Source organism: Platichthys flesus, chromosome 6 (genome assembly GCF_949316205.1).
Source record: "Platichthys flesus chromosome 6, fPlaFle2.1, whole genome shotgun sequence".
NCBI lineage: Eukaryota > Metazoa > Chordata > Actinopteri > Pleuronectiformes > Pleuronectidae > Platichthys > Platichthys flesus.
This window is the reverse complement of record NC_084950.1, coordinates 3,970,515-3,993,039: the sequence shown is the minus strand read 5'-3', so window position 1 is coordinate 3,993,039 and position 22,525 is coordinate 3,970,515. Positions and strand designations below refer to the sequence as shown.

The window sequence follows — 22,525 nt, the reverse complement described above, 5'->3', positions numbered from 1 at the left end:
CACACAGTTTGTAAAACAACAAGATTTAAGTGTGAGAAGGGAGAGAGAGAGAGAGAGAGAGAGAGAGAGAGAGAGAGAGAGAGAGAGAGAGAGAGAGAGAGGGAGGGAGGGGTGGATGGATAGATAGCAGATGGACAGACGGATGAAAAGCCTCTCCTGCTGTTCACCTGTGTGAGAGAAATAACAAGTTTGTCAGATGTCGGGGAATTAAAACAAGCAGAGAGGATGGATGGATGGATGGAGGGATGGATGGATTCACCTGTAAACTGCTGTAAGGATGCTGTGAGAGAGTAGAGGAAGAGAACAAGTTTCCATGATGATTAGATAGATAGATAGATAGATAGATAGATAGATAGATAGATAGATAGATAGATAGATAGATAGATAGATAGATAGATAGATAGATAGATAGATAGATAGATAGGTGTAAACGCAGGTAGGAGAGGTAGACAGAGAGAGGGAGAGATGCTAGATAAACTTGAGAGGCGGGGAGGGGGGGCGGTCGGTGCACAGTGATTGGAAAACATCATTGAAGCGCACGCGCTAATCCGATGATGGCTCTCCGTTACCCGGAGGAGGAGGAGGAGGAGGAGGAGGAGGATGGATGGAGAGATGGAGGGAGGGGTCTGAGAAAAGAGAGAGAGAGAGAGAAAAAATAAGAAGAAGAAGAGTTGGAGCAGGGGCGGGAGCATCTTGCTTCTCGCACGCGCCGCTCCCCCTCTTCCTCGCGAGCCTTTTGTGTTTGAATCTCACATATCAATAATTCAGGCGCGCGCGACGGAGCTCCCTCCCGCGCGCTATGACTTCTGCTGCCTCGTCACTCGTGCAGGGCCCCTCCGCAGCGCGCGCCACTCCCGCGTAACCCGCGTGTCTCCAGGTGACAGCAAAGAAAAAGAAGAATTAAAAAATAAAAAGAACGAGAAGTGAGGAAAAGTGGGAATCTGAGCGGAGGGAAGAAGCCCCCCCACCCAAACAAATAAACAGTCTGGTTCCCTCTCACAGAAAGAGGAGAGTTGCTTGTCAAAAAGAAAACGGAGTGCCACCTTAAATCAAAGACCTCCTCGCGCCTCATCACAGGAAAACACCGGGACCTGCTTCTTCCGCCTGACTTTGTTTTAAGGAGGATCAGACCAGACCCATCGACGCGGAGAAGTTGCTCCTGCTCCGGTATGTTGGCGCTTTGCCTGCTCGGCGCCGTGTGGCTCGCGGCGGCTCCGGCCCGCGCGCAGAACGAGACGGAACCGATCATCCTGGAGGGGAAGTGTCTGGTGGTGTGCGACTCCAACCCCGCCGCCGACCCCACCGGCACCGCGCTCGGCATCTCCGTGCGCTCCGGCAGCGCCAAGGTGGCGTTCTCCGCGGTGCGCAACACCAACCACGAGCCCTCCGAGATGAGCAACCGGACCATGGTCATCTACTTCGACCGGGTATGAGATATAACATCAATATAAATATATATATATATATGCTTTACATGCTCTGTTCAGTTATACTGTCAAATAATAATATCATCGGATAAGCAGAATAACTTAATTGTTGTGGTTTAATTTGGATGGTGCAGAGCAGCGCACGTGAAGTTTCAGATGGAGTGTGTTCGATGTTTTCACGCTGGGAGAAATTAATGTTAAATATCTTTAGAATCTGTTAAGTTCAGGTATAACATGTAATATTCAGAGGCTCCAGAAACCATAATACATGTGTTAAATGTGTCTTTAACTATTTCATAATGTGCGAGGTTTGTTCCACACGCTTCTTAAAAAAACTGCCAACATTGAATGTGCTTATTAATGCCTTAAACGCTCAAGTTAGTGAGGACGTGTTGTATAGAACGTTTAAAAAGTTGGTAAAACCGAAGAATCCAGGTTAAACGAGTGGATGAATTTGTGCCATAGAGGGTTTTACGCGCAGCTCCTGAACAGCTGCACTCCGGAACTAAGCAAATGTGGAGCTGAATGAAAATGCCATTCTTTTCTTCTTTTTTTATAGCTAATACATAATTCCAGACGTGATGTATAAGAGTTTTTTAAAAGTCAGTAAAACCAAATAATCCAGGTTAAATGAGAGGATTGATTTGTGCCATGGAAGCTGGTTTTACGCGCAGCTGCATCTCGTGGACAAACGCCAGGAGCTGCTCCGCTGCTCGACTGACAAGTCTCTGCAGAAAGGAATTTTTTTATTGCTATATTTCCAAAGTGATTGTGAAAGGAATATCTTGGTAGGCAAGCCTCCTGAATATTTCAACTTTCTGTGCTGACAATTCGCGATATGGGAACTGACATCTCGCCAAATAATTTAGTAACGGCAGGTCACGAGGGCGAGGTCCTACCCGCCTGCCGTTAAAGGTTAATTCGCCCTCAAATTGCCGTTCAATTACGCGCCACAGTTCGCCTCCATCCATAAAACCAGACATTTAGCCGCAGAAATCCATAATTGAAAATTTCATTTGAAAGATTGATTAAGTTCGCTCTCGTTCCCTCATAAAGTTTGGGTGTTCTGACAGTGAGGAAGAGCCTCGATTAAAGCAGAGAGTTATTCCTCCATCAGGGAGTCTGAGTGTGTGAGGTCCGGGGGCCACAGGGGCCCTCGGAGTCCTCCAGAGGACAAAAGGACATCCTGGAAATGTAATTTAAAAAAAGTACATGTAAAATAATGTGGCCGGAATCTCACTAAATCATAAATTCAATCATCTAAACATTGAAGAAACATGTTTTATGGCAATAAGATGTGCGGAAGAGGACATCTTTTTATGTTAGTCTATTTCCAATGACATGTTATATGAAGCTGTTTTGGATTCCATGACTTAAAGATGCAGATTGTGTCTTTGTTTGTCCATAATTATTCATTTTTACACCCATATGATCTTGCAGTGACCTCTGCAAAATGTCCTCTGAAAGACCAGAGCACAAATAAGCAGTTTTGTAAATTGAAATTCTCTCTGTCTTCTTTCTTTCTTTCTTTCAGGTTCTTGTAAACGTTGGGAAGAATTTTGACGAGGAGAGAAGTAATTTCATCTCACCACGCAAAGGGATTTACAGTTTTAACTTCCATGTGGTGAAAGTCTACAACCGCCAAACTATACAGGTAATGTGTGTCTATGTGTTTGTCTTTTGTGTGTGTGTGTGTGTGTTTGTGTGCAGACCACACCATGAGCCGCCCCCCCATCGTTTTCCCCTCATAAAAGTTGAATATCATCTGCACTGGCAGTCATTTTGTAAATGTTTGAGATCTCTTTCCCTGGAGACGACGACGGAGGCGGACAGATGAAAGCGAGTCTCCTGCCACCCGCCGGCTCAATCTTAATTAATCAATACATGCACAGAGGACAGAGCCGAGGCAGGCGCGTGTAGCCGGTAGGAGGACGGCGTGCTGTGGCGAGCTCCGTGCAGCAGCTTCACTCTCAACGCCACGGACAACCTCCTCCTCTGCCCCTGTTCACGAGGAGAGGCCGCGGGCTGACGGAGAACTGTGGATATTAAGAAAATTAAAACATTAACTGAATTTTGAACAGAGCAAACACAGGGAGGCTCTTTTCATTTTCTTACTAATGCACACAAGGATGAACACACACACACAGTGACACACACTCACACACACAGCCTGCAGGGACCCCAGCCACAGCTCGTCTTTCATCCAACTAACAAACCGTTTCACCTGTGACAGTGTCTGTATTCCTCTAATGTGTCAAGTGACAGAAATCACTGGAGCAGCCTTCAGCCCATTTCCAGCGTTTAACATGCACATAATGATGCTTTACAAGCCGCTCAGTGTTAATTACAATGTATCCCTGCAAATTAAACTGTTGTGCAATTATGCCGCCGGGTCCCCGGGGCTTTGGCATTAGGTTTAGCTACTTATACTTTTATTATTGCAGTCTTGAATTAATTAGCATGGCAGCAGCGGTAACGACGACAATAACAACAACGAGGAGAGCGGGCGTGTGTGTGGGGGGGGGGGGGGGGGGTGGACGTTCTCCCAGTCATCTTTGTGTGACTGAAGGCAATATAGACTCATGGCGCCGAGGTAATTAAGTCTGGCGCACCGTGCAGAACGCAGTGGCGGTAATGCCTGTCACATTAGCATTAGCGCTGCCATTGGTGCCAATTTGTTGTGTTGTCTTAGTACGAGTGTGAGATGCAGGAGCACCACAAAGAGCGATCGACAAGGAGAAAATGGAGAAACTTAATTTAGTTAATTTGGAAAACCAGTCCAATGGCTGACTGGGCCACCTTCTTCTCCACTTGGAGATGTCGGCGTTGGAAAACTGACCTTGAACATTTAAAAAAAAAAAAGCTTTTATCTGTCATGTTTTGGACGTGAAGCCGACAGGTGTGGGTTCTCCCCTCTCCTCCGAGCTCCCTACCTGTGCACTCCTCACCCTCCACCTGTTCCCGCTCATCCCGCCATCCGTCCAGCACATCTGCTGTGTGGAAACCTCCCACTGTTTGATTGCCTCAGAGGCGGCTACTTGCGGTGCACGCAGGAGATGAGAGGCAGCAGGGAGAGGAGAGCGAGTGCAAAACATTCAGGGACAAAGAAAGAGAAAAAGACGATTTAACAGTGTAGAGAAGATGTGGAAATTCAGGGATAGAGGAAAATGAGGAGGGGGGGATGTAAGAAAGATAAATAGAAAAGAGGGCAGAGTCAGAGAATAACAGAGGGGGGACAGGTAGGGAAGTGAAAAGGAGGTTCAGGCAGGGGCGAGGAAAGGAATGGGAGGAAAACCAGACATCATGAGTACGTATTGATCAGTGGAGGCTGTGCAGATGAAGGGAAGACAAACAGTTAGTTTCCATCTCTCATCAGTTTGTTTCCTGTGCAGGGTTCTGTCTGTCGAACCCTGACGCCAGCTGTGGGTGTCAAAATGCCCCCAGAATCCTCTCTGTCTGTCTCTGTATCTCCCTGTAGTCTCTGCCTGGCAATTAAACGCAAGTATTCAGATTAAATACCGTATACTCGCCGATCTAAAGGGAACTCTGCCCCCCCCTCCCCCCCTCCCTTCCCACAACGCCCTTATACTCCCAATTACGGATAGCTTACGTACATTATTTTGAATATCCCATTTACCAGACACCCTCGATAAAGGATTTGTATTTGAAATCCAGAGTAAATTGCAGAGTGAGCATCTGGTCCCTGCAGCTCGGAGCGGGGGGGGGGGGGGGGGGGGGGGCTCACAGATCAGACAGACGACTCTGGAACTCCCCAGTGTGGTTAGATGGGTCATCGAGGTAATGAGAGTGGATCTTCCTCTGCTTTTTGAAGACCTTAACGTGGAGCATCAGACATAGCATGAGTTTTTTCAGACTGACTTCCACAAAGCACTGATCGCAGAGGAGTGGAAATCTTATAGTTTTGTTTACTGGGGTTCTGCAGTGAGAGCTGCTGGTATTTTACGACAGGATTTCAGGATTTGGAAAAGGCATCTTTAAAAGACGCAGGTTGAAGAAGCTGCACATTAAGGCCTTTCTGTTTCTATCATTTCTATCATTTCCCCGCTGAGAGAGGAAAACCTGGTGACTTCCAGCCTCTGATAACAACAGATTCTACCTTTCACGCACTGGTTAGCTTTAAAAGAACGTACTTTACATCTTATAGTTATAGTAGAAATCTGAAATCCTTTTAAATGTTTCACGGCTTCAACCCAGGTTTGTTCTGTGGTTTCCAATAAACAGGTTTTTATGAAGGGTCACTGGTATCAGGAAGTAGTTTTCCATATTTCTTCAGAACAGCAAATGTTGTGTGTTTGCTGTATTTGTTCTACAGCAAGAAGACTGTTAGTGATACAAACATGGCTCGCTCTAATTTCAGTTTACTTTCTTTAAAGTGTAATTATATATTTTATATGATCTATAATTAATGTTAGCGGATAAGCAGAATGAGGCTGCTCTCTGATAAAAAATAGTTTTAGTCTTATCACAACATGCTAAGGTTGAATACTCAGGATTTCATTAAAGCGATGGCTCATTCTGTTTTAAATATACTTTTAAATATTGATATGTATAAAGAAAACCACTGAGAGGAAACCCTGCCCGAGCCTCATCCTCAGATATCTTCAAACAGTTTATTAAATATCATCTGATTCCTCTGCAGCTTTTCACTACAGCTAACATAGACGTCGGCTAAATGGACAAATGGCCAGCGTTTATGTAGGAACATGGGGGATACACACACACACACACACACACACACACACAATTCAAATAGAAGATCTCAGAGTGAACGTTGACATCCAACACACAGTGAGTTGATTCCATAAAAAGAATAACTAGACCGTATAACACTTTTATTACCAGATTAAAAAAATTTAAAACCAGAAAAAACTCCTACTCATATAATTTTGGATATTCACGGTCATGCCTCGTTAATGCATCTGGGGACCAACATGATTCACTGAACCTCAGATACTCAACAACTCCACACTGATCACAAACAGCTTGGCCGTCTCCTGCCTGACCTGAGCCATTTGTTTACTGGTCTCCATGGACAGAAATAAATGTAGTGCTAATATCCCCGGGTCACCTTAGCTGTGGGCCAAGATGGTGTTTGAACAAGTGAGGCTGATGTAAGACTGAGGGAGGATTTGATTTTCACAATCACCGTGACATGGATTAACACAGTTTAATTAATCCTCAGAGTCAAAGCGGGAGTCAGGGCGAGGATAATGGTGAATAACGCAGATATTACTTTGTGTTTCTCCGGTGTCGTCTCTGGAAGATGGGGAAATAATTTCTGAAGGCAGTGAGATCTATAGAGAGGGACCAGGATCAAGAGAAATATTTGAGTACACTTCCAATCCACTTCAGCTCTGTGTGAGGGAAACGAGTAACCAGCAAGAACGTCTATGTGTTCTTTCACGAGGAGAGAAGGAGCAGAATGAAATGAGTTAGGAGCATGAAAACTAAAATTAAGTTCTGGCTGAGACGGTGTAGACCTTTTTAAAAAGGTGGAGATGCAGGGAAATGAGAAGCAAAGACACACAAATAAAACACCTCATCTATTTCTACGTTCACTTAAAATGGTGGCAGGTGAGAACAGAAAGCAAAGATGGAGTAAAGGAGTTGGTTTGACTGCAGAGACTGGGAGTTGTCAGGCCTCATGTGTGGCAGCTGCTTGTTTGTGATCTTTGTTGCACTGGTGGATAAAGACATGGCAGACTGGTCCCAGTTCAGACAACCAGACTCTCCAGGGGATCAAACCTGCTGACTGCTGCGAACGCCCGACTTCTCCTCCAGCTTCACCGGCGGTTCAAATGTCTCTGAAATGTCTCAACATTGACAATTTTGCAAAGCATTTGAATTATGAGTCTGGATGAATCTCACAGTCTTTTGAGATCCTTCGATCAAGAAGTTTATACATGCTAGCACCTCTTAGCATGCTAAGATGCCAAGTTGGATAGCATGGTGAACATCATATGATTTGTATATCCATAGAGGCATCTAACTCTATGAGCTAAAATTATTATTGTATTGCTTTGAAAGACAAATTTCAGCTCTGGATGCACCAAACATGTGTGTATGTATTTTATTGATATACATTTGGAAAGGTGATACAAACATCATGACAATTTTGTGCCACCAAAAATACCTTAAAAAATCTATTAGTCAAATTTGGAAAAATATTAAAAAAGATCACAAAGGAAAACTCACTTTAAAGCTCATGTCATGAATTCTTCAGTAGAATAGATTATTTTAATGGATTTATTTGGCGTGAGATTAAGTTGTGGAAATGTGTCCATTAAAATCATCCTATTGTCAGGGTGTTATTAGAAGTGTGTAATTAATGAGTAATTCACAAGTGTTTTGTTTGCTTGTGTGTAAATGTCATGTGTCGGTCAAATATCCAAGAGAAATGCATTTTTAGATATGATTTTCAGTTTGTTGCTTTCTTACAGTTTCATATCATTGTTGGCACAAACACATGAACATGCAGTCTGCCAGCCAGATGCACAGTTTCCCTTTTATCCGATCAACCCCGGCACAGTCCCTCTCAGTTTGGCAGAGCATCATAGAAAGCTGCACTGATTGCTTCTCATGTTATAGCAGTTTAGTTCAGAACCTTAATGTAAAACAAGAGATGACTTGAAGGCGGTTTAACGCGACTTGAATTGTGTTCGCTTGTAACTTTGCTGGAGACGTCTGGGCTTCGGATGAGGCTCCCGGGGGTTCGGAGGGAGTGAAGTGGCAGAGGCAGCCGAGCAGAGTAGAAAAACCAGAGCTGGCTAGAGCAACGCAAACTGGGAACAGCTGATGAAGAAGGAGCCGGATGTGGCAGGACTTCAAGTGAACAGGAGTTGTGGAGTTCAGGCGAGCAGGGAAACAAACTGACCGACAGGGAGGAGCTTGGCTGCAGCTCCTGGACCACACAGGGGGGGGTGCAGTCTGGATGGACCAGTCTGGACCACATGGGGGGTGGAGTCAGAATGGACCAGTCTGGGTTGCCAGCTGCCGTCCCCTTGGTGAGTTGATCAGATGATGGAGTCATTTAAATCACCGTCTGGGTCAGAAATCACTCACTAATCAATATTTAGTGAGTTAAATCCCTCTATAGTTCACTCATTGGTTCACAGAATACATCGTGAAAAGTAGTGAACATCCGATGGTCACTAAGCGAGCTATATATACCATCATGCATTGCGCTCGCGGCAGAGAAACGAGAGGAGGGAGGGAGCAGGAACAGCCCGACCTGTCGTACAAATGATAATATACGAGCAGAGCATCAGGGCACAAACTGAGACAGACAAGTCTATCTATACGTTCAACATGTTGTTTTATTTCATAATGTAAAATTTTAACATTTACACAATCATTGGTCATTTATTGTGTCATAATCCTGCGACTATGACGTCATCACCGGTGCAGGGAAAATGCACCAGAAGGCCTTTTACTTTTCTTTTGCCGATGAGCTCACTCTATTCTCTGGTTCTCTATCTTCTATCTTCTATCTTCTATCTTCTGTCTTCTGTCTTCTATCTTCTATCTTCTGTCTTCTATCTTCTATCTTCTGTCTTCTGTCTTCTATCTTCTATCTTCTGTCTTCTATCTTCTATCTTCTATCTTCTTACTTCTATCTTCTATCTTCTATCTTCTTACTTCTATCTTCTATCTTCTATCTTCTTACTTCTATCTTCTATCTTCTATCTTCTATCTTCTTACTTCTATCTTCTATCTTCTGTCTTCTATCTTCTATCTTCTATCTTCTATCTTCTATCTTCTGTCTTCTGTCTTGCAGCCGTAGATGGATGTAAATAATTTATCCATATTTAAGGTTTCATTAATTTCCCTCCAGGTTTTTTCTGGTCGGCTCGGTGTAAATGTTATAAAGGATCACGTGTCTCGCTGGAACTCGACTGACTCATCTCAATTCACTTCCATCATTTGCTGTGGTTTGACATTTGCCAACAGATTTCAGAGTTGCATGTTTCCAGTCTCTCTCTCTCTCTCTCTCTCTCTCTCTCTCTCTCTCTCTCTCTCTCTCTAATGTGACGGGTGAAAGCTTTGCTCAGTGGTTTTGTCAAATTAATGAGGCCGTTCTCCGCGGCGGTATTGATGGCGGCTGACGATGATTTGCTGACATTTGTAGGATCTGATCCGCTCTGTGATGTTCAGTAATGCTCTGACCTTTGCTCCACTTGCCTCCTGGAATCTCTTAATGCTTCAGGAATTCACTTTGGACACATTCAAGCTTCATGTGAGATTTTCCAAGGGTCAGATTTACAGCTGAGGTTCATTTTCATCACCAATTTGTTTTATATTAGATAATTCTCCCTTTATTACTCAATCAGTCAGTTAGATTCCACACCACGGCCCGATGTGCCTCCTTTTGAATGTCCCCTGTGTCTCCACTGTGTCTGCGATGGACAATTAGAGTAAATTGAACTGTGGACAGTTTATTTTATGTGATTTCTTCTCAACCAACCCCAAAAAAACCAGGACATGTAATGAGATAAAAGTCGAGAATAATCCCAGTCACACTGTGGAGGCAGAGGTAAAGAGGCGGGGGGGCTCTAAGTTCAATAGAGGACCTGAGAAAGACTGTCTGTCTTCTGTCTGCTGGAGCTTCTCCACAACACAATCTGTCGCAGGGCAGTGACATCTTTTGTGTAACAACTGACGTATACAACATGTAGGGGTGTTGATTGTGTGGACGATATCGTTCAATGTACAGGACATGGATAAGTTGTGGGTCAAGAGTTCAGGGTTGTTATACCAAACTGGTACCATCGTGATGTTTCTGGTGCATGTAAGCAGGGCAGCTGTTTCAGTAGTCCATTTAAGTTGCCTTGACAAAAACTAACGTGTAACTTCTGTGTCAGATTCCCATCAAGGTTTTCTTTATTTTCACGGTCATGATCAATTAAAATCTCAGTGTACGTTGTTGTGCTTTCTGTCAGCAGACACACACACACCCTGCACACAAACCTCCCATCGTTTGAGTTAGAATATCGTTAAATTCATCTTTCAACGTTCAACGCAAATGGAAAAAGTGTTTATTAAAACTGGTAACAAATCACAGCTGTGACCCTCCGAGAGCTGCAGGCTTGTAATTGTGTTTCTAAAAAGCTTGTACTGTTGTTTTCTGCTCAAAAAGGACAACGATACAGAAACATACCAACAAAAGAAAACGCTTGTTGAAAGCACCATACAAACACACACACACAGACACAAAGACAGACACACACATTTGACCTAAATAAAGTCTGCTGGCCAGCACAGATGTTCCAGACTCTAACAAGGTGAGAGCCTCTGCGGCAGGATTTTCTTTTTTTTATTTCAAAATACAAATCAGTTTACTAGAATCTGTTTTCCATCTCAAAACTTTGACTTTAGGGAAACTAGTGTTGGAAAGAATGGTTTGAGTGAGCATCACCATTTACCCATCATGCCGTATTGATCACAACACCAGCAGATCTGCCACTGAGACGGCCTCTGTGGGTTTGTTCCATCAAACTAACATGAGACAAGTTCACATGGACATCAAACTGACGTGTAACAGTCTTTTCTGATATCCTGAATCAGGTTTTGCTAACCCACATGTCCAACAGTCTGTGTGTGAAAGCTCAAGAGGTGGAACACATTGATTGATTAATTTTTTCTCTGTGTTCATCTCCAGAAAGCTGCTGATAGAGATTATTAAAATGTCGTCTGGACCTTTAACACTTCAGAATCTTTGTCCAGAGCCGATGGGATCAGAGATTTCGATCGATTTGACGAAACAGGATCTGGGTTAGAGGGTCGAGTTGTGAAAACAACGAGGAGTTGAAGCTTTTGCAAAATAAGAACGGAAATACTCAAAGGGGTTTGTGGTAGCTTTGTGCGTTTTACTATGGCAAGTTTAAAAATTCTGGAAGTATTTTGGACGTAATGTGTGGATATAGTGATATGGTGACGTGTTTGTAGGATTAACATGAAATCAGCAGCTTTAGTCCATCTTTCTATAGGATTCTGAAGGGTTTCTCCAAATGTCACAGACTTCATGTATATATAAATGTCATAAATCTACTATTTCCTGTTTTACACACACAGATGTCAGTCTTTGTTTAGTCCCAGCAAGTCTTCCTGTCAGTTGTTTACTGGTTTTATTCCGTACCCATCGACCTCGGATTCCCTTTTCCTGTAACTTCAACAAAGTTCCAATACAGATAACTCGGCCATTTAACAGACGGGCAGTGTCACAGACACCCCATTATGTATGAATCCATCATGGTGACAAAGTGTCTCTCCGTGAAAGATGGAAAGAAAAACAGAACGAGACAGAGAGAGGAAAGGGGGGAATGAAAGGTGACAAGGAAGAGATTAAGAAGGATTGAGGACGCAAAGGAAAAGATGTCGAGATGAAAGGAAAGAAAAAGGAGACATAAAAAAGAAAAGGAAGAGGAGGAATCATCTCCGTGTCAAGACAGTCGCCCGGGCCGGACCTGACGGAGCAACAACAGATTGTCATCATGTCGCCGGCTCTAAGTGCTGCACTGAAACGTCCAACAGCTTTAACACATCCAAGGTTTCTGTCTCTCCACTCCAACTTTCTCTCCCCGTCTCATTTCCTGTCTTCATGTGTCTTCTGTCTCTCTCCCCTTCTCTGTTATTCTGTCTCTCTCTCGCTCTGTTACTCAGCCAGTTAATTGGTGCTTATGCATTAATGAATGCGGATCGATCCAGGCCTGACACGATGCGCAGCCCTATTATCATGCTCTTATATTTATGGGGGGTAATTGTAAGGGTGTAGTTGACAGTGTGTGTGTGTGTGTGTGAGAGAGAGAGAGAGAGAGAGATGGGGAAGGAAGTAGGAGACGGCTACACAACCACCACATGGTCTCTATTCATATGTGTATGTAGTAGTGGTGGTGGTGACCAAAGTCTCATCCTTCCAAAGCCACTGTCACAGCTTTATTAGAGCAATACATCACCATAGCATACAGCAGACACTGACCCTATGTGTGTGTGTGTGTGTGTGTGTGTGTGTGTGTGTGTGTGTTGTATGTGTGTGTGTGTGTGTGAGAGCAATGATAGCGAGTAGACAGATTAGTAAGAAAGACAGATAGTACACACATTTGGGACTGTAAATTTCAGTCATTTCTCAAATTTTGTGTCATCTTAAATAAAGTAAGTAAATCTGGTCATTTTCTATATTGCTGAGTTTCGATGTGACGTAATGCAAATTGACTTCAGGCCAGATTCCCTGTGGACAGGTTGGGCTGCGTGACTCACTGCCGTAAACACAAACACACACCTGGACGGACGTGCATTTGTTGACAAGCTGTCGTAGAAGAAACCTCAATATTAGGAATTTTACTCAAATATTGTGCGTATAAAATAACATCCAAGTGATAACTCGCTTAATCTCATTCAAAGTGGGTTTACCTGGATTCTGAGGAGAAACTAGAGTTGTCTAAACACAACAACAGCAGGTCAACATCTGTTCCTCTTTTAGCTCTCCAGTGTAATATGCTCCTGATATTCACTCTTATTCGGCTTCTTACTTTGTCACTTTCTTTTTTCCTCTTGTGTGACATTCGCCGTGGAGCAGGTTGTAATGTTACATGTTGTGTACCTTCACAACGACTTTATGTGTTATTTTAAGGCCTTGAACTATCTAGTGTTGCTTCTAAGAACGACTTGAGCAATGACTGGAATTTAGGCCAATTCCTGAATTTACAAAAAACATCTCTACTTGCTTCTTGCTCAAAATTAGAGAATAATAACACACAAACATTGTGTCTCTCTCCATTCACACCAGCGTGGCACAGACAGTATTTTAACTCTTAGATGAGCAGCAGACTCCAGATCTGAAGGAGGCTTTAGGAAAAAGCAAGATAACAAGGAAGCTGTGATAAATAATTAAGTAAAAGAACAAAACAACGGAGACAGTGTTTGTTATGTGCACATGGAGGTAAATGTGAGTGTGTAGCCGAGAGTTTGTAAGTGTGAGTTCCACATGAATGTAGGTGATGGAGTCGGTATGCATGGTTTGTGTGTCTCTGAGTTTCACAGTGACTCGGTGATGCTGGATGTTTTTGGTCTTGCATCATGGTCTCTGTTTGCTCCCCCCTATCTGCCCCCCCCCCCCCCCCCCCCCTCCAGGCTCTTCTTTTATCTGAGCATTTCTCTACCTCCCTACTAACTGCAGGTCCCTGGTGTCCATCATCTGTGTTGTAGCAATGCTGAGCTCAGGCTGAGATCTCGGCTGGGGCAGAGAGTTCGTTGAGAGATTTTTATTAGAGATACTCCGAGTCCATTTTGCCCGTTCTGATACAGAAAGGTTTAACTTGTGCTACTGAGCCTGCATGTTTAAGAATGGTGTTGTGTGGTCTATCACTGGTGCTTTAATTGGGAACACTGGTGCCACTCCTCGAATCGGAGGTGTAGTATCCGTCACATGTGCCAGATTTACCTGTGGAACATTTCAGAATGAATTCAGAATTAAAGCAGCACAGCTCAGCCTCAGTTCGGCAGCAGCAAAGAAGTGATTACTGGAAAAACAAGACTGCAGCTTTATCAGGTGGACACTTAATTAGTTAAAAGACGTGGTATCGGGTCATTACGTGGAGACTCACAGGTTCAACCCGACATCTTTATCAGTATCGGAGTCGTTTCCGATGCTGGTAACAGAACATCTTGGTTTTCAGAAGTACTTTGCTTGTGTGTCTTTCTGTTGCTTAATATCTTAATTAGTGTGATTTTAGAGCAAAGCATTACTTACATCACATTCAGAAGAGATCGCCTCCACCCACCTGGCCTCCACCTCTGAAAGGCCTCCATCAGAAGGGGGGGGGGGGTGGTCTGATCTGCAGCGATGTCAGTTATTGACGACAGGATCAGAATTTCAGGTTTTCAGATTATTTGTGCTCGTCGTCCCCGGGTGATTGAAGACTGTGGGAAACATTATAATGTTTGTAATCCATCACCGCTCATGATAATGAAGCAGTCGTTTAACCGTGAGAGGCCTGCAGTGATTATAACAGCTACATTAAAGCCTGTGTCCTCGTCTGACTTCTGGTATAAGTGGCATTACTAATGGCTGAGTTATCCAGGGACATTAATGGTTATCTGCTACTATAACCTTGTATTTTCTATAAGCTATATTTCTATAACCGATTTCTTGGGTGTAAACCATTTTAATGTTAAACAACAGAAAGTTAGCTTCACAAAATCAATTATTTATGAAACCAGGATCACTGTTGCTCTCCGATTTGGCACTTCTGGGCTACTGTACACACGGAGTGCATTTTCTGTCAGTATCGTGCGTCTGACATGTGCAGCCTGACATCTGTAGGTGAAAGAAGGAGAGCAGAGACTGAGGGGGAAGCACATATATGGCCAAGAAGAGACAACAAGCATTGAAATGATAAATCCATCAAAATGAAAGTCTATAAAAAGTCTATAAAAGACCCAATAACCCCAATGATGACGTCTAAAGGGGACTGAAGATGTGTTATTTGTCATATAACGTGTTTCATTATTAGATCGCTTCCCTTCTGCGAGTAATTTTTCTGGAAGTGTTCTAAAGACTCGTGAACCACTTCCAGCTCTGTAGTCGGAGGAAGGAGGACGAACACGTACCAGAGGAGGAGAAGTTTGAAACTATAGAACCGAGGAGCAGGAGCTGAGTGAACATGTCAGGAGGAGATTTCTCTTTCCTGCAGAGCTCAGAGTGATCCCCACATTACTCTTAACAGGAAACAGTATCTACAACAAGTGTGGAACATTCTGTGTTACGCAAAAAACACTTGAGGTACAATAATATGGAAGGATGTGATGTTGTTGAGGGAAGAACCCATTACATCTTTTTAAAAGTGCGGATCCACGATTAAATGATTTGATTTTTCTTCAACTGTTTTGTTGATTTCACAGAATAATTCTTGCATCAAGGGAACTGATATTTATAAGTGTGTGAAATTCTGTGCAGATCCAAATTAAATCGACTGAGTTTAGTGAATTAGAATGTGAATGTGGTTTCACTGTTGGCAGCGCTACGTGCTCTGAGTGCCATTCTATTTTAATTACATCTACATCTTGGTTAGAGCAGTTATTCATACAAATGTTATTTGCTTATTGTTGAATGTATTAGCCAATTATATTCATGTCTACTAATATTTCTAAGACATTGGGCAAAGCTGGAGAAAACCAAAAAATTATGATGAAAGTGGAGATGATGGATCATCAATTAGTTATGTTATGATTTATAAACCATAAACACATCTTATTTTTAGAGTGTGTTGTGGCCTTAACAAACAAAATGTTTTTTCCGCAATGCGAAGAAGTTTTTCTACGTGAGCTGTGTTTTCATCCTGATAATTAGAAAATAAAAAAAGCGAGTGTAAGTGTAGTCTGAGTGTTTTAATCACAGGCTGGTTGTTCAGAGCAGCAGAGCAGCCAGGAGAGCTCTTCACTGTGGCAGGCTCTTCATCTCCTGCCCACACACACACACACACACACACTCGACTTACACTCATTCTCTCTCCTCACCATCAGGTAAAAAATGAGGTGGATAAGTGTATAATTATGGGATGTAGGTGAGTGTGTTCCAGTTTAACAAATTCACTGGGTGAAAGTCTGACTGAACTGTGACTGATGAATCCTGAAGGTAAAGAAATATCATCATAGTAATATTTTTAAATAAGAGAAAAATGTCTCACCGGTCTCTGAGGTGGACATTCATCCATTCATCCATCCATCTGTTCATCTATCCATCCATCAAACCATCCATCCCTCCATCCATCCCTCCATCCATCCCGCTCATCCTTTTGCTTCTGAACTCTTAAACCTCTTCAGTTTATTATTCTTCAGACATTTCACACATTTGTCAGCTCCTCGATTCCCTTATAACTTCCTCTTGCTTCCGCTCTTTAACCGTCCTGTGCCACGTAGTACACGTGGTGTTCTAGTGTTCAACCGGCTCTACTAGCGCATTAGAACAAACACCCTGTGCCGTGCCTCTTTTAGAATCCGTGGGTTTGCTCACTGGGGTTTTTTCACGGGCTTTATAAAGTGTGATCCTGCATAAACAGACACTTCTCTCAAATTCAATTCAGTTGGTTTTAGTACCACGTCGGCACCGGGGAGCGCCTGAGTTTCTGCTGTTGCTCAAAAGAGAAATGATGAAAACTGCTGTGCGTGTGTGTCTGTGTGTGTCTGTGTGTGTCTGTGTGTGTGCGTCGGCTGGGGGGGACACACGTCACTGTCTTCTCTTTGTAAGAAGAAGACGTTATTCCCTATTGAAACATTTGTTGAGTCAGACCCAGTGTGGCTCTGCTGTAACTCTCCATGTGTAAACGTCTTTGTTAAATCTTCTCCAAGTGGTATTTTTTGAAAATCTGGGAAGCGCTCCGGCTGCAGATCTCATATTCTGATGTTTCAGCTCAATTCGGGGAAATCATGACGATCTGAATCTGCATGGAAGCGTCATCAGACTGAACTCCAGATTATCTCCTGAATGCTCTGTTTGAGTGAGAGGCTCTGGACCTTCTCTGGAGTTTCTCCTGCCAGCGTTCCTGTTAAAACTCTAGAGAACTTCCAAGTGAGCTCGTGTGAGAACGTAGCACGAGATCTTCTTTTGGACTTGCAGCCAGTGAGTGGGCGTGTTGAAGACGCTTCTAACCTGAAATAAAATATCTCAGGCTTCAAAAACATGTGATCTCCAGAGCAGAACTAAGGGCAGACATGAATGTGACGAGTATCAGGGGTCAAAGTTCACTGCAAGTCGAACTCCACGTGAAGCCAGGCTGGGATTTGCTTCTCCACAGGAAGCCAATGTTTTAAGCCCCCCCCCCACCCCCCCTGCACAGATTGCAAGTGAGCGGGAGGCAAAGTTTCTCACGTCTGAAAATGGTTCGACCGTGTTTTCTTCAACTTGTCTCTACACGTCCATGCTCGTGTGTTTGATCCTCTGTTTTTCTAAACTCTCTCCTCTCCCCCCCCCCCCATCCAGGTGAGCCTGATGCACAACGGCTGGCCGGTGATCTCGGCGTTCGCGGGCGACCAGGACGTGACGCGCGAGGCGGCCAGCAACGGCGTGCTGATCCAGATGGAGAAGGGAGACCGGGCCTACCTCAAGCTGGAGAGGGGAAACCTCATGGGGGGATGGAAATACTCCACCTTCTCCGGCTTCCTGGTGTTTCCCATGTAGAGGAGACCGGAGAGGAAGAGGAGGAGGAGCGAGGGGTGGAGCCGAAGGAGGAGCTGGTTGGAAGATGGAAATTACGACGAAGGTGGGGAATGGAGAAAGAGAAAAAAACGGACGTGAATGAGACGGCCTTAAAGGAGGAGAAGAAGGAGGAGGAAGAAGAAAGAAGAGGAGGACGTGACAAGAGACTTCTGTTTGGGACGCTGCGGAGGGTGGAGGAGAGAGGACGGAGGGAGGTGTTAGATGTAAGAGCATGACACAGAATGATTAAACAAGGGTAACGCGAGAGGAGAATGGTGGAGCCACAGCTTCTTCACTTCCCCTCCTCCTCTCATCCATCCTGTCATTCATCCTTTTCCTCTGTTTTCTCTGTGGCTCGACTGCAGCTTTGGACAGCCGAAACTTTTTTTATTCTCCGCTGACAGACGCAAATTGATCATTTTATGTTCCAGAGTGTTTTAAAAGCCAGACTGTAACCCCCCCGTCCCCCCCCGTCCCCCCCGGGTCATCATTCAATCATTAATTCATCGATCTCCATCGATCGAGGCTTTGAAGAATGTTTCTCGCAGAACTGCTCCTGTCATCTTCCACTTACTTTACTCTTTGTTTTCATATCCTAGACGTAAATCGACCTGATTCTGGATCAGCCTCCATCACAAAGCCAAGCTAGAACATTTACCTCCGTGTCAGCTTTGTTTTATACTTCTATATAAACCGCTGTCTTTTCCTGATTCCTAGACAGTCAAGTGTCCCTCTCCCATTCTTCACTCCGCCCGCTAACTTCTTACATATAGTCCCGCTCCTGTCCCCTGCTGTCCTGTCAGTCTCGTCCCTTTTGTCTTGGACTCAGACGTCTCGGCTCCGAACAGCAGCCGGCAGTAATGGTAAATATTTGCTTGCCAGCTGCGAGCATCAAACACGACTTCAGATCTAAGAATAGTCGACCGCGGCGTCCAGCTGTGACTCACAGAAAACACTTAGTGAACGAAACAACAGCTGACGTCTTTTCAGTCTTTGATGAAAAACCAGTATATGAAAATTTAAATGCATGTGCAACTAAAAGATAAAATATAAATCAAGTAGAGTTTCCCTGAGTTTTCTACAAACAATCTCTTTCTAAACTGACGCCTCCCAGACGAGGAAACATTCACAGAGACATTTACCAAGAAGCCAAATGTTAATATTTAATGCATCCCCCCCCACGGCCGATTAACCTCCTGCAGGGTGAAATGTTAATACTCAACATGTTTTGACTGCTGAGTAGTTTTCAGCTCTGAACAGTCAATCCACTGTTTAAGAAAGTAATTATCAGATGAATCGATACAGAAGCTTGTTGCTCCTTTAACATTCCTGAACATGCAGAATCTCTACATATACAGAAGAGTTGATAACCAGAGGAATTTCAGATCCACACTTAAATATAGACGTATTAAATCCCCCCCCCCCCCCCCCCCCCACGACTCTCTTGTGACTGTATCTAATGAAACTAATATCAGTATTGACAGAAGTCGCACTCAGAGTATTGCTCTACTTTGCTACTTCAGTGTTTTTATCGTCTCTCTGGCAGCCGAACAAACGTTGGAATCGACCTCCATTCTGTCCGACCATCCCTTCTCCACACCTCCACCTCCCTCCCTCCCTCCATCCCTCCTCCACACCTCCACCTCCCTCCCTCTCTCCCTCCCTCCGTCTGTCTCTCCATCCCTGCTGCTGTGCTTCACAGCCACACCCCTCCTCTCTCCTCTCGACTATGCTGTTTACCCACAAGTGCAGATTTCTCTCTCTTCCTTTATTTATTTTTTTGTACGCCTGTGTTCCCCCTCTCCCAACCCACCCCCCCCCCACACACACACACACCACCCGGCCGCCTCTCCTTCCTCGTGTCTGTTCTTTATCTGCTGCTGTACTCGTTTGCCTCCCAGCACGGGTCCTTCCTCGCTTTTCTTCAACGTTGGACTTTTGGACACTGAAACCAACTTACAACCACAAACTCTATTATATATATAAATATATAAATACATAAATTTACACAGTATATGGATATATACATATATCGAAAAATCTAAGCCACTGTTTCTATTCTACTGGTATTATGATGATAATAATGATAACACTAATACTGGGAAAACCGAATCTGGTTGATGACTATAATATCTGTACTTCCGTACTTCAGTGTTATATAAAAGAAAAAATATTCTACGAGAAACTTACTAGTGATTGTGTTGAAAATCTGAGGCTGCCGCTCTTCTGATTAAAAACATGCTTCTTGTTTTTGTTTTGGGTCAAACCAAGTTGTGGCTAAAAAGCTGAATCTACTACTTCTATAGAAAACCCTGCAGTTAAAGAGGACTTTTATTTGTTTATTATATCATAACTATGATTATTATGAATATTATTATGAATATCTTGACTGTAAATTACATGTGAATATTTAGACGATGATGATATGCTTTGATTTCTCAATCAATCAAATCAATTTATCTACTGTTCTTTCTTATTTCTTTGCTCTGATGAAATCAATAAAATTTAAATGGGACTTTTATTTTTCTTAAACCTACTTTAAGCCTGGCCTGGCTCCTTCTTTTTGTCGAAGCTGGCACAACTTCTGAAAGAGACACACACACACACACTGCGCCAGGTGTGTTCAAGTGTGTAACGGTGGTCTGTGTTCACAGCATGTGTGTGTCTGTGTGTGAGTGTGTGTGTGAGGTCTCAAGATCATTTACTCTTTTCGCTCAGTCTCTTCTTCTCTCTATCGTTTTAATCGTCTCTCTCTTACCTTCTTTATTCTTTCTGTTGTCTCTCCATCTTTGATTTTGTTTCTTTTTCTTCTTTACTTCCTCCGTCCTTCTTCCTCTTTACTTTTCTCCCTCACCCTCCTCCTCCTCCTCTTCCTCGTCCTCCTCCTGTTTCTCCACTCTGTTGGTTTTTAAGGTTTTGTGGTTTGTTTCTCTCCCAGACTGTAATGAGCTCCAGGGGGAAAATTAGCGCTGGAATAACAAGCAAACATCAACAGCATCTCCTCTCTTCCTCCTCCTCTTCTTCTCCTCCCGCTTCATCTGACTTCATTTCTTCTTTGTGTCTTGCTTTCCCGCCACTTGTTTCTCCTTCCTGTCTTTCTTCTTTAACAGATTATTCTCTCTGCCTCTGCTCCTGTGTCTCTTCTCCTAACACTCCCAGCTGAGTTTGTCTTTGTCCTGAGATGAAAAGTCCATGTTAGTTTTTTTTATGAAACACACACACACACGTATACACATGTACTCACACACACACACACACAAACACAAAGGCACCATCTTTTAACCTGACATGGATACAAACCTACAGTAAAGATCATGATTACAAATGCAAAGAATTCTTTATTGGTGGAGAAGTTGGGTCTCATTAACTTTCTTCTTAGGTACTGCAAGTTTTGAGAATCAGCATCTGTGATTGGTCGGGGGTCAAATCCGTAGACTTACTAAAATTGTTCGGTCTTTTTTATTTCAAGAAGTTCTGATCTTAAAGCAGGTGCTGAATAAGAAATGTTTATAGTATATATAGAACATATATTTGTATTTATAAGGTTAGAGAACGTGTCTTTGTATGTGTTAGTGGTGACATATTTGTTGTGTATGTGTGTATATGATGAATTGTGTGTGTATAAGTGGTATGAAATGTGTGTTTGTGTGTGTGTGTGCGTGTTCTCGTAGCAGTGGGTCCGTCCAGAGGCCTTGTCCTCCAGCAGTAATTTGATTGTGGCAGAGTGAGAGAGACATAATTGTCTGCAGCAGGTCACAGCAGAGCAAACAAAGTGTGTGTTTGTGTGTGTGTGTGTGTGTGTGTGTGTGTGTGTGTGTGTGTGAGTGTGAGTGTGAGTGTGTGTATGAGGAGTGTGTGTACTCTCCTGTGCCCTCTCCCCCAGTGTCTGGACCGTTATCCTCCTCCTCTCTTCTCCTCATCTCATATATTCTATATCTCCTCTTCCTCTCCTCCTCTCTTCTTCCTCTCATATATTCTTTATCTCCTCCTCCTCTTCCTCTTCCTTTTCTCCTCTCCTCCTCCTCATCTCTTATATTCTAAATCTCCTCTCCTCTTCCTCTCCTCCTCTCATATATTCTATATCTCCTCTCATTCCCTCTACCCTCCTCTTCCCCTCCTCTCCTCTTCCTATCCTCCTCTCCTCTCCTCTCCTCTCCTCTCCTCTCCTCTCCTCTCCTCTCCTCTCCTCTCCTCTCCTCTCCTCTCCTCTCAATGTCAAGAGAAAGCTGACAGTTGGGTCTGAGGCAGCATTATATTTTCAGCTCTATGAAAATGAGCACAAACACATACACATAAACACACAAACATAAACACACACACACACACACACACTCTCTCTATAGGTTCCTGCTGCCAAACACTCTTTTGCCCTCGTGCCCTCTCTCTGCAGCCAGATGGGCATGAAGGCAGAAAGACTCCGGACCAGCCGAGAGACAGACTGACATCTAGACAAGTGAAAAGAACACCCGGTGACCTTTGACCTCTACCCAAACTGACCCGCTCCCCAGGTCACACACTCACTCAGTCAAATGCAGACACATGCCTGCCAACACACTCTCTCAGATGATGTGACACCTCCTCCCCATGGCGCCGCAGCCCCCCCCCCCCCCCCCCCTTCAGTCCCTGTCACTCAAACCACACATGCAAACAAAAAGCCAGAGAAGTAAAAGTACATTTTCTTACTTTTGCAGTTTGGGGTTGAATTGTATTTACTGTGTGTATCTCCATGTGAAGTTAAAGACCTGCAGCTGACCATAACTGAGTTTAAATATTGAAGAAAGTAATTATATTCATATTAATAATTAATAATTGTCTATTGTTGACATTGAAGCCTGATGTACTGTAACTACCTCCCCCCTGTGGGACTCTTGGAGGAGGTGCACACACA

The 22,525-nt window shown here is 43.7% G+C and overlaps 1 protein-coding gene across 1 annotated transcript; it reads left to right on the top strand.

The window, feature by feature from the left end:
• The first annotated feature begins 744 nt into the window (after nt 1-744).
• cbln1 (cerebellin 1 precursor) lies at nt 745-19,453 on the top strand. Its single transcript, XM_062389248.1, has 3 exons — nt 745-1,427; nt 2,962-3,081; nt 17,422-19,453. Exons 1-3 carry the CDS (start codon nt 1,170-1,172, stop codon nt 17,617-17,619), a joined length of 576 nt encoding a protein of 191 aa, XP_062245232.1. The 5' UTR covers nt 745-1,169; the 3' UTR covers nt 17,620-19,453.
• The last annotated feature ends 3,072 nt before the right edge of the window (nt 19,454-22,525 follow it).